Genomic DNA, 12335 nt, shown 5'->3' with positions numbered 1-12335 from the left:
TTCTGTTTGTCAGACAAATTTGTTTTAATGACACATGAAATTCAGATGACAGTAATGTAGATTAAAATAACCGGAAATTCTGCTTTTTAAATTGGATTGTCGATTCTGGCAGCCCCCCGCACCTCTCTGATTCAGAGGGGTTGGGTTAAATGCGGAAGACACATTTCAGTTGAATGCATTCAGTTGTAGAACTGACTAGGTATCCCCCTTTCATTCGTAAAATGTATAATTAGGAACAATAAGCGGGATAATCCAGTGAACAAAGGTTATACATACTGTTTTCTATGTATGCCCTAATGAAAGTTCAGAGGTCAAAGATCAAATGTTGATTCTCCCCATCACTGCATGGATACTGTCCATAATGCAGGGAAGAGTTGCCCCCCCCCTCCCAATTTTTAAAAAACTATTACAAGCTTTTAAATCTGAATCGGATATCTCCACCCTGTGAAGGAACTTTGTGTATCAGTAGTAATGACAGTTCACAGTTAGCGCACAATGGGTTATAATGATACCCGCTAATGATTCACAGCTAATGAGGGACCAGGGACAGCCAAGACAGTTAAGAAGCTAATGAGGGACCAGGGACAGCCAAGACAGTTAAGAAGCTAATGAGGGACCAGGGACAGCCAAGACAGTTAAGAAGCTAATGAGGGACCAGGGACAGCCAAGACAGTTAAGAAGCTAATGAGGGACCAGGGACAGCCAAGACAGTTAAGAAGCTAATGAGGGACCAGGGACAGCCAAGACAGTTAAGAAGCTAATGAGGGACCAGGGACAGCCAAGACAGTTAAGAAGCTAATGAGGGACCAGAGACAGCCAAGACAGTTAAGAAGCCAATGAGGGACCAGGGACAGCCAAGACAGTTAAGAAGCCAATGAGGGACCAGGGACAGCCAAGACAGTTAAGAAGCCAATGAGGGACCAGGGACAGCCAAGACAGTTAAGAAGCCAATGAGGGACCAGGGACAGCCAAGACAGTTAAGAAGCTAATGAGGGACCAGGGACAGCCAAGACAGTTAAGAAGCTAATGAGGGACCAGGGACAGCCAAGACAGTTAAGAAGCTAATGAGGGACCAGGGACAGCCAAGACAGTTAAGAAGCTAATGAGGGACCAGGGACAGCCAAGACAGTTAAGAAGCTAATGAGGGACCAGGGACAGCCAAGACAGTTAAGAAGCTAATGAGGGACCAGGGACAGCCAAGACAGTTAAGAAGCTAATGAGGGACCAGGGACAGCCAAGACAGTTAAGAAGCTAATGAAGAACCAGGGACAGTTAAGAAGCTAATGAGGGACCAGGGACAGTTAAGAAGCTAATGATGGACCCGGGACAGTTAAGAAGCTAATGATGGACCCGGGACAGTTAAGAGGCTAATGAGGGACCAGTGAAGACAGTTAAGAATCTAATGAGGGACCAGGGACAGTTAAGAATCTAATGAGGGACCAGGGACAGTTAAGAGGCTAATGAGGGACCAGGGACAGTTAAGAATCTAATGAGGGACCAGGGACAGTTAAGAATCTAATGAGGGACCAGGGACAGTTAAGAGGCTAATGAGGGACCAGGGACAGTTAAGAATCTAATGAGGGACCAGGGACAGTTAAGAAGCTAATGATGGACCAGGGACAGTTAAGAGGCTAATGAGGGACCAGGGACAGTTAAGAATCTAATGAAGGACCAGGGACAGTTAAGAGGCTAATGAGGAACCAGGGACAGTTAAGAATCTAATGAGGGACCCGGGACAGTTAAGAATCTAATGAAGGACCAGGGACAGTTAAGAGGCTAATGAGGAACCAGGGACAGTTAAGAATCTAATGAAGGACCAGGGACAGTTAAGAGGCTAATGAGGAACCAGGGACAGTTAAGAAGCTAATGAAGGACCAGGGACAGTTAAGAATCTAATGAGGGACCCGGGACAGTTAAGAATCTAATGAAGGACCAGGGACAGTTAAGAGGCTAATGAGGAACCAGGGACAGTTAAGAATCTAATGAAGGACCAGGGACAGTTAAGAATCTAATGAGGGACCAGGGACATTTAAGAATCTAATGAGGGACCAGGGACAGTTAAGAAGCTAATGAAGGACCAGGGACAGTTAAGAAGCTAATGATGGACCAGGGACAGTTAAGAATCTAATGATGGACCAGGGACAGTTAAGAAGCTAATGATGGACCAGGGACAGTTAAGAGGCTAATGATGGACCAGGGACAGTTAAGAAGCTAATGATGGACCAGGGACAGTTAAGAATCTAATGAGGGACCAGGGACAGTTAAGAAGCTAATGATGGACCAGGGACAGTTAAGAGGCTAATGAGGGACCAGGGACAGTTAAGAATCTAATGAGGGACCAGGGACAGTTAAGAGGCTAATGAGGGACCAGGGACAGTTAAGAATCTAATGAGGGACCAGGGACAGTTAAGAAGCTAATGAAGGACCAGGGACAGTTAAGAAGCTAATGAAGGACCAGGGACAGTTAAGAAGCTAATGAGGGACCAGTGAAGACAGTTAAGAAGCTAATGAGGGACCAGGGACAGTTAAGAAGCTAATGAAGGACCAGGGACAGTTAAGAAGCTAATGAGGGACCAGTGAAGACAGTTAAGAAGCTAATGAGGGACCAGGGACAGTTAAGAGTCTAATGAGGGACCAGGGACAGTTAAGAAGCTAATGAGGGACCAGTGAAGACAGTTAAGAAGCTAATGAGGGACCAGGGACAGTTAAGAAGCTAATGAGGGACCAGGGACAGTTAAGAAGCTAATGAGGGACCAGGGACAGTTAAGAAGCTAATGAAGGACCAGGGACAGTTAAGAAGCTAATGAGGGACCAGTGAAGACAGTTAAGAAGCTAATGAGGAACCAGGGACAGTTAAGAAGCTAATGATGGACCAGTGAAGACAGTTAAGAAGCTAATGAGGGACCAGGGACAGTTAAGAAGCTAATGAGGGACCAGGGACAGTTAAGCTAATGAAGAACCAGGGACAGTTAAGAAGCTAATGATGGACCAGGGACAGTTAAGAAGCTAATGAGGGACCAGTGAAGACAGTTAAGAAGCTAATGAGGGACCAGGGACAGTTAAGAAGCTAATGAAGGACCAGGGACAGTTAAGAAGCTAATGAGGGACCAGTGAAGACAGTTAAGAAGCTAATGAGGGACCAGGGACAGTTAAGAGTCTAATGATGGACCAGGGACAGTTAAGAAGCTAATGAGGGACCAGTGAAGACAGTTAAGAAGCTAATGAGGGACCAGGGACAGTTAAGAAGCTAATGAGGGACCAGGGACAGTTAGAAGCTAATGAGGGACCAGGGACAGTTAAGAAGCTAATGAGGAACCAGGGACAGTTAAGAAGCTAATGATGGACCAGTGAAGACAGTTAAGAAGCTAATGAGGGACCAGGGACAGTTAAGAAGCTAATGAGGGACCAGGGACAGTTAAGCTAATGAAGAACCAGGGACAGTTAAGAAGCTAATGATGGACCAGGGACAGTTAAGAAGCTAATGAGGGACCAGGGACAGTTAAGAAGCTAATGAGGGACCAGTGAAGACAGTTAAGAAGCTAATGAGGGACCAGGGACAGTTAAGAAGCTAATGAGGGACCAGGGACAGTTAGAAGATAATGATGGACCAGGGACAGTTAAGAAGCTAATGAGGGACCAGGGACAGTTAAGAAGCTGATGAGGGACCAGGGACAGTTAAGAATCTAATGAGGGACCAGGGACAGTTAAGAAGCTAATGAGGGACCAGGGACAGTTAAGAAGATAATGAGGGACCAGGGACAGTTAGAAGCTAATGATGGACCAGGGACAGTTAAGAAGCTAATGAAGGACCAGGGACAGTTAAGAAGCTAATGAAGGACCAGGGACAGTTAAGAAGCTGATGAGGGACCAGTGAAGACAATTAAGAAGCTAATGAGGGACCAGTGAAGAGAGTTAAGAAGCTAATAAACTGATGTGCTTTGATATACTATATCAGAATCTGAGCTCTCTTCTCGGCTAAAAATGCATTTTGAATAATAGTACTTTTCATTGACAACTGGTGGCTGAAAGAGTAGCAATATGTGTTTGTATATTGTATGTGTCTATACATTCTAGTGTTTGATATGTGTGGTGTCTTGACAGTGACCTGCAGGGAGAACGCTGATTTGGCTGAAAAGGTCTCAGGTGGCATCATTTCTCGTTAGCTTGTCCCAGTTTCACATAATGACATGCAATAGATTTTTTCTTTGCAGCCAGGGAAAATTATTTATATTTTCAAGACCAACCAATGTGGAATATCAACTACAATGTTGAACGATACATTTTTCATGTTGTGAAATATAATGCACTGTTAATGTAATACCAATTTGGTATTTCATTGAATAGAATTATTATAATTATATTATTAATGCAGTAAATCAAATATTTTATATAAATAATTTTTTTTAAAGCTCTAATGGTCACTTGAGCTGTTTTCCTTTTCAAACAACTATTTTGCTTTGTTCTGTGCTGGACTTTTGTTCATCAAATCAAATCAAATGACTATTTATCACTGAGGTGATAATCAATAAAACAAAAACCGACAGTCCACCATACTTAAGATGGTCTTTGGCCAAAATGGCTCCCTATTACCTATAAAGTGCACTTTTTTGTTGTTGTTTTTACCCCTGAATATGGTACCATTTTAGACACTGACATCACACCACTCTGAACACCATCCATCAAATCAAATTGTATTTGTCACATGCAACAGGTTAGGGTTACAGTGAAATGCTTACAAGCCCTTAACCGACAATGCAGTTCAAGAAAGAGTTGATTTAAATATTTACTAAATAAACTAAAGGAAAACAAATTGAATCAATAACAAAGTAACACAATAAATGTACATAACAATAGGAGGGTATATACAGGAAGTACTGGTACCGAGTCATTGTGCAGGGGTACCGGATAGTGGAGGTAATTTGTAAAGTGACTATGCACAAATAATAAACAGCGAGTAGCAGCAGTGCAAAAACAAAGGTGGGGTCAATGTAGATAGTCCAGGTGGCCATTTGATTAGCTGTTCAGGAGTCTTATGGCTTGGGGGTAGAAGCTTTTTAAGGAGCCTTTTGGTCCTAGACTTGGCGCTCCGGTACCGCTTGCCGTGCGGTAGCAGAGAGAACAGTCTACGACTTGGGTGACTGGTGTCTTTGACAATTTTTTGGGCCTTCCTCTGACACCGCCTAGTATATAGGTCCTGGATGTCAGGAAGCTTGGCCCCAGTGATGGACTATCCCCTGTGGCGCCTTACGGTCAGATGCCGAGCAATTGCCATACCAGGCGGTGATGCACCGGTCAGGACGCTCTCGATGGTGCAGCTGTGTAACTTTTTGAGGATCTGGGGACCCATGCCAAATCTTTTCAGTCTCCTGAGGGGTAAAAGGTGTTGTCGTGCTGTCTTCACAACTGTCTTGGTGTGTTTGGACCTTGATAGTTTGTTGGTGATGTGGACACCAAGGAACTTGAAAATCTCGCTCCACTTCAGCCCAGTCGACGTTAATGAGGGCCTGTTCAGCCCTCCTTTTCCTATAGTCCACGATCAGCTCCTCTGCTTTGCTCACATTGAAAGGTTGTCCCGGCACCAAACCAGGTACTGATTTGTTATTTATTTTATTGAACCTTTTCCAGGTTGCACCTAGAGGCATAATCTGTCTAATAGAAAACAGTACGGTGACACTTCACCCCATGCCTAGGGCTCAATCTAAGCAGAACTGAAAACACCCCTTATAAAAGGTAATTGTTAACAAGTGTTAATGCATGCCTTTAAAGGACCAATCCCTTTAAATTCATGATCTTGTACTCCCATTGATTCTTGAAGAGTATAACACATGCCTCATGAGTTTAGTTCCAACTGTCATACCCAATCAGAACCCAGAATATACACTTTTTTTTTTTACTCCAATGTTTGTCAACAAACACTGTATAGCCTCAAAACATGATTCAAACTGTAATTTGATAGAATGGATGGTCAGACCGCTATGGATGCAAGAACTATGAAGTTGAGAGTAATTACATTTTTCTAGCCCCATCTCCCAGCTTTTTAGTAAAACAGTGGTGGGGATAATGCTTTGTTATTGTTTCAACTGTTTATTGGCCCTTTAAATATAAAAAAATATACATATAGTTAAAATTATTAGGCCACAACCCCCCTTTTTCCATATTGTCTCATCGCTGCAACTCCCCAATGGGCTCGGGAGGCAAAGGTCGAATCATGCATCCTCCGAAACATGACCTGCCAAACTGCGCTTCTTAAAACCTGCCCGCTTAACCAGGAAGCCACCCGCACCAATGAGTCGGAGGAAACACCGTTCAACTGACGACCGAAGTCAGCCTGCAGGCGCCCGGCCCGCCACAAGGAGTCGCTAGAGCGCAATGAGCTAAGTAAACCCCCTAGGCCAAACCCGGACGACGCTGGGCCAACTGTGCGCCGCCATTTAGGACTCCCGATCACGACCGGTTGTGATACAACCGAAGACATACGTTTCTAAATCTGAAACAAATAAATTACCATTGATTAAAAATGAGTCTGTCCCTGAAAAGTAAAGAAATGAGGCAGGACCAATAAATAATCTTGCTTTATTCATTTACACATCAAACAACATGATTGACAGATTGTATTTCTCTTCATTCTGACAAGGACAAATGACTGAAGCTTTTGCTGATCGCACACCTGAATAAATGTTATTTTTAATAGTGCTGTTCACCAACCCAAATACTCTGTAATCTGACCCTTTTCCAGTAAAGCAGTCATGTACAAAGTAACCCTCAAACCAAGTGCCCATGAGACCAACATAGAAATAGAAGGACTAGATCCTATTTCCATGGTGACCCAAACCCCCTCCCAGATAACAGGGAAGCTAAGAACAGTACTAGAGTGTAAAATGGGAGCAGTGACACTGACAGTGTATTTTTGGAAGTTGAGTATTTTTTTTTTTACTGTGTAGCCCAGTTAAGAGTGTAGTGCAGTGCTAGCAATGGAAAAGTTTCAGGTACATTTTACACTTACGTCATTTAGCAGACACTCTTATCCAGAACGACTTATGTGTGAGTTCAAACATTTAAAATGAATGAAGGGAATTACCGCAGGAAACAAATACACATTCAAAATATATGCATTCCCTGTACTGAAAGTCGTTTTGGATAAAAGCGACTTGTTTTCTAAGTGGCATACGTTATAGGTGATCAGGAGAGTGGGGCTCTGTCCCAAATATCTATCCTTCCTCCAGAAGTGTGCACTAGTTCCCTTCATTGATTTGAAAGGAAATGACTGATGTAAACTCGCACTGGCCCATGCCTCCAGCGATCCAATGCTTTTGGATTGTGTGAATCTAGATAAGATTAGATACATTTTGTAGATTCGAAAATTGTGAAGGAGTCCACACTTAAGGACAAAGGAGATATTATTGGGATGCAGCCTGGTGGTGAGTGGAGTGTGGCGCCCCCTGTTGTTCTGTTACACATCCGTCAGGTCCTTCTGTATGCCCCACAATGTGTCAGCGCTCTGTTTTAATTGGCCGATCTCATTATCCGTCAGGGTCATGTTGATCACGCTGGCCACGCCCCCAGCGTTCAGGACGCACGGCAGACTCAGGTACACCTCGTCCTTGACCCCGTACATGCCCTGAAGATCAACAGCATGGACACTTTGGAGCAGTGTGTGTGTGTGTGTGTGTGTGTGGTTATTTGTATCTATTGTATGTAACACACACACTACCGTTCAGTTTGGGGTCACTTAGAAATGTCCTTGTTTTTGAAAGAAAAGCAAATTTTTTGTCCATTGAAATAACATCAAATTGATCAGAAATACAGTGTAGACATTGTTAATGTTGTAAATGACTATTGTAGCTGGAAACGGCAGAGGCGTCTGTTTCTCAAACTAGACACTAATGTACTTGTCCTCTTGCTCAGTTGTGCACCGGGGCCTCCCACTCTTTCTATTCTGGTTAGAGACAGTTTGCGCTGTTCTGTGAAGGGAGGAGTACACAGCATTGTACGAGATCTTCAGTTTCTTGGCAATTTCTCGCATGGAATAGCCTTCATTTCTCAGAACAACAATAGACCGACAAGTTTCATAAGAAAGTTATTTGTTACTGGCTATTTTGAGCCTGTAATCGAACCCACAAATGCTGATGCTCCAGATACTCAACTAGTCTAAAGAAGGACAGTTTTATTGATTCTTTAAATCAGAACAACCGTTTTCAGCTGTGCTAACACTTGCAAAATGTTTTTCTAATGATCAATTAGCCTTTTAAAATGATAAACTTGGATTAGCTAACACAACGTGCCATTGGAACACAGGAATGATGGTAAATGATTATGGGCCTCTGGTACACCTATGTAGATATTCCATAAAAAATCTGCCATTTCCAGCTACAATAGTCAATTACAACATTAATGTCTACACTGTATTTCTGATCAATTTGATGTTTTTTTTAATGGATGTGCTTTTCTTTAAAAAACAAGGACATTTCTATGTGACCCCAAACATTTGAACGGTAGTATGTGTGTTGTGCATTATGGGTATGCGGTAATCTGTGGGTGTAGGTGTGTGTTTGTACATTAGATAAGTGTCTACACACCTTACATATACAGTACTGTGTGTGTCCTCCTTACCTTGACCATGGTAGAGACAGGGTGGATTCTGTTCATGTTCCTGATCAGACTCTCGGTCAGGTCAGCCACACTCAGGCCAATGGCCCAGTTAGTATAGCCCTTCAGCGTGATCACTTCATAGGCACTGAAAACTCACACAGTCACATTTTTAAATCTCAGTAGCCTTGCAGTTCGAGAAACAGGGGAGTAACCGGTGGGTTGCCGGTTCGAATCCCAGGGCTGACAGTAAAAATGATTGTGGAAGTGAGCAGGCAACCAGATTGCCGTTGTGACTTTGAGCACAACATACACACAACTCCATAACAGTGAGAGAGCAGAACTACAGAAATTAAACTTCAAATGACATTGATTTATACCAACAGCAATAGAGATAACAGGTTGCTTGAATAGGACTGTGTAGGCCGACATTACCTGTCGACCACCTGCTTGTGCATCTCCCTCCAGTTCTCCCGGTCAGCATCAGTACCGATGTCAGGGTTCAGCGTCTGCAGGTTAACGCCTGCTACATTAGCTCCGCTCCACACAGGCACTAAAGCACACACAGTTAACCTAATTAACACTTAACTCCTTAATGCCCAGATAGATTAGCAGGTCTCTCACGTCTCACCTTTATCACAGTAACCCTAAAGGAAGGGGTTGCTACTATTTATAGTAGAAGAATTCTAAAGCATATTTGAATGTTATAAAAACACACTTGTCCTGACTTCCTGAGTGTGTGTTCTTTAATTTGTCCTAATTATGCACCACACCCGCTCACATACACGCGAACACACACTGGACACTTACCGCTGGTGTCTCCGTGTTCTCCCAGGATCCATCCGTTGAAGCTGGAAGTGTGGATGCCCAGTTTGTCTGCCATCAGGTAACGGAATCGGGCGGAGTCCAGGTTGGTGCCACTGCCGATGACGCGGTGCTTGGGCAGGCCACTCAACTTCCAGGTCACATAGGTCAGCACATCAACTATGGCCAGGGAGAGACTTCTGGGCTTAGGCTACACTGCTTTAACAAATAATTGGAGTCACTAACACTAGTATGTGTGTGTGTGTGTGTGTAGTGAGTACCTGGGTTAGAGACCACGATGATGATGCAGTGTGGGGAGTGTTTGATGATCTGAGGGATGATGCGTTTAAAGATGTTGACATTCCTCTGAACCAGATTCAACCTGCTCTCTCCTTCCTGTTGACGTACGCCCGCCGTTACCACGACGATGCGAGAGTTAGCCGTCACAGAGTAGTCTGGAGACAAGTGAACAAGTTTATAACATATCAAAAGACAACGTGACCAATAAAATAGAGAAAAGACATTTGACATGTAGAGGGTGGCCATCTTGGCTCTCTGGTTACCTAGTGTCCCATTGCTATAGACTCACCTTTGCCTGCGACTATCTTGGGTGTTTTAAGGAAGAGGCTGCCGTGCTGCAGATCCATAATCTCTCCCTTCAGCTTGTCTTCCATCACGTCCACCAATGCCAGCTCATCAGCTAGCTCCTGCAGAGAGACAGCCCCAACACAGGTCATTCATATAAGTAAATGGTAATATTATTGATTACATATCATTTGCATGTGTGCTTCTAAAAAAAACTATGTTTTATAAATTAGTTGAACACACAATGAACGAGGTGTTCCTACATGAGCAAAAACACAGCACAAAAGCATAGCAACAACCTTGTTATGACACTAATAAAAGAGGGAATGTTTGTGTAATACAGACTACTGAGAGATGAGTAGTAACAGGTTATACTGTAACACAGGGTGGGGGTTAGATGAGACAGGTTATACTGTAACACGGGGTGGGGGTTAGAGTAGACAGGTTATACTGTAACACAGGGTGGGGGTTTGATGAGACAGGTTATACTGTAACACAGGGTGGGGGTTAGACGAGACAGGTTATACTGTAACACAGGGTGGGGGTTAGACTAGACAGGTTATACTGTAACACAGGGTGGGGGTTAGACGAGACAGGTTATACTGTAACACAGGGTGGGGGTTAGACGAGACAGGTTATACTGTAACACAGGGTGGGGGTTAGACTAGACAGGTTATACTGTAACACAGGGTGGGGGTTAGACGAGACAGGTTATACTGTAACACAGGGTGGGGGTTAGACTAGACAGGTTATACTGTAACACAGGGTGGGGGTTAGACTAGACATGTTATACTGTAACACAGGGCGGGGGTTAGACTAGACAGGTTATACTGTAACACGGGGTGGGGGTTAGTCTAGACATAATACTGTAGCAATGTTTTTAACAGGAGTCAGTCAACAACACAGAGCAGGTTTGGGTCTTACCCTGAGCAGGATGCTGACAGCACAGGCCATGCCCACCTGTCCGACCCCCACCACTGTCACCTTGTTCCTGGGTGGCTCCGGGTTCCCACTGACCAGGGGGGTCAAGAGCTTCTGAAGGATAGAGGCCATGTTCAATGCTGGAGGGAAGGAGATGGGAAAATAGGAGGGGAGGGGGGGGGGGGGGGGGGGGGGGTGAGAGGAGGGAAGGGGTTGGGTAGAGGGAGAATGTACCTGGTCAGACACATAAAATGTAAGTATTTTACATGTCCAAGGAGACACAATAGTGAACCCTCAGACACAAGCAGGACAAACACTTTTCCTGACCCAGCTAGTTTCATTAAATAATTGATGCACTCAAAAAAATACACTGCGTCGCTTTAAAATGGCAGGCTGACAGCACTGCCCTGTCCTGCCCAGAGATTAGAGATTAAGGTTTTAGACATTTGATTCTAGTCTTTAGTCCTGCATGACTTTCGCCTACTACCACCTACACACCATTCTTAAACACACACACAACCAACCATTCAATCAACAGAAACACCATATCACCGTGCAGAGCTTGTCGATCCTCGCAGGAAACAATTAACTATTTTAGGCACAAACAATAACAAACAAATACTTGCTTTGTTGGAGGATGCTCCGAGCTGTAATATATAAATACCACCATGTAATCAACATGTCTGACGAGACCAGAAGAGAGCTAAAGTGGGTTCTCCCTGCAACCACAGCACCTCACACAACGACCGTATCCTCTATCCAGTCAGGTCAGGAGGAATACCGTAGATGAGCTGCAGCGCTGCAGATTCGGATGAATGTGACGCAGGCCCAAAGCGAGTGTGCACCACAGAATGTGACACGGTGACAGCAGCACAGAGCTCTAGAATCGGCTCCTCCTCCTGCTTTACTCTGACCGGACAACGCTCTAGGTTTACTAATCGGATGCCAAATGTCTGTAATGACACAGGCCCCATCTGGTGCACCTGCCCTGCACCTCAGATGGCGATCTACATTGTGTATCCTTCACATACAACACCCGTTCTGGCAGTCACATTCTTTTACAAGTCCCCAAAGCACACATACATCCCTGGGTCGCTCGTCTTTACGGTTCGCTGTAACTAGCGACAGGAACGAGCTGCAACAAACACTCAAACTGGACAGTTTTATCTCAAACATGGACACTTCCTGGCAGTTGTGGCTGCTTTGCTTGATGTATTGTCTCTACCTTCTTGCCCTTTGTGCTGTTGTCTGTGCCCAATAGTGTTTATACCGTTTTGTGCCGCTACCATGTTATGTTGTGTTGCTGCCATGCTGTTTCAGGCCTCTCTTTATGTAGTATCTCTGTCGTGATGTGTTTTGTCCAATATTTAAATGCAATTCATTTTTAATCCCAGCCCCCGTTCCTGCAGGAGTTTTTTTTTGTTGCCTTTTGGTAGGCC

At 44.2% G+C, this 12335-nt stretch overlaps 1 protein-coding gene across 1 annotated transcript; it reads right to left on the bottom strand.

The window, feature by feature from the left end:
* Window positions 1-6556: 6556 nt before the first annotated feature.
* Window positions 6557-12136, bottom strand: LOC110500186 (L-lactate dehydrogenase B-A chain). Its single transcript, XM_021577399.3, has 8 exons — window positions 11523-12136; window positions 10900-11036; window positions 9980-10097; window positions 9672-9845; window positions 9397-9570; window positions 9022-9139; window positions 8611-8734; window positions 6557-7618 (listed from the first exon to the last, which is right to left on the bottom strand). The coding sequence occupies exons 1-8, from the start codon at window positions 11575-11577 to the stop codon at window positions 7451-7453; spliced, it is 1068 nt and encodes a 355-aa protein (XP_021433074.1). The 5' UTR covers window positions 11578-12136; the 3' UTR covers window positions 6557-7450.
* Between the last annotated feature and the right edge of the window lie 199 nt (window positions 12137-12335).

Source organism: Oncorhynchus mykiss, chromosome 2 (genome assembly GCF_057628025.1).
Source record: "Oncorhynchus mykiss isolate SJ-2025 chromosome 2, ASM5762802v1, whole genome shotgun sequence".
In the NCBI taxonomy this organism is placed as follows: Eukaryota; Metazoa; Chordata; class Actinopteri; order Salmoniformes; family Salmonidae; genus Oncorhynchus; species Oncorhynchus mykiss.
This window is presented reverse-complemented; position numbering and strand designations above follow the sequence as displayed.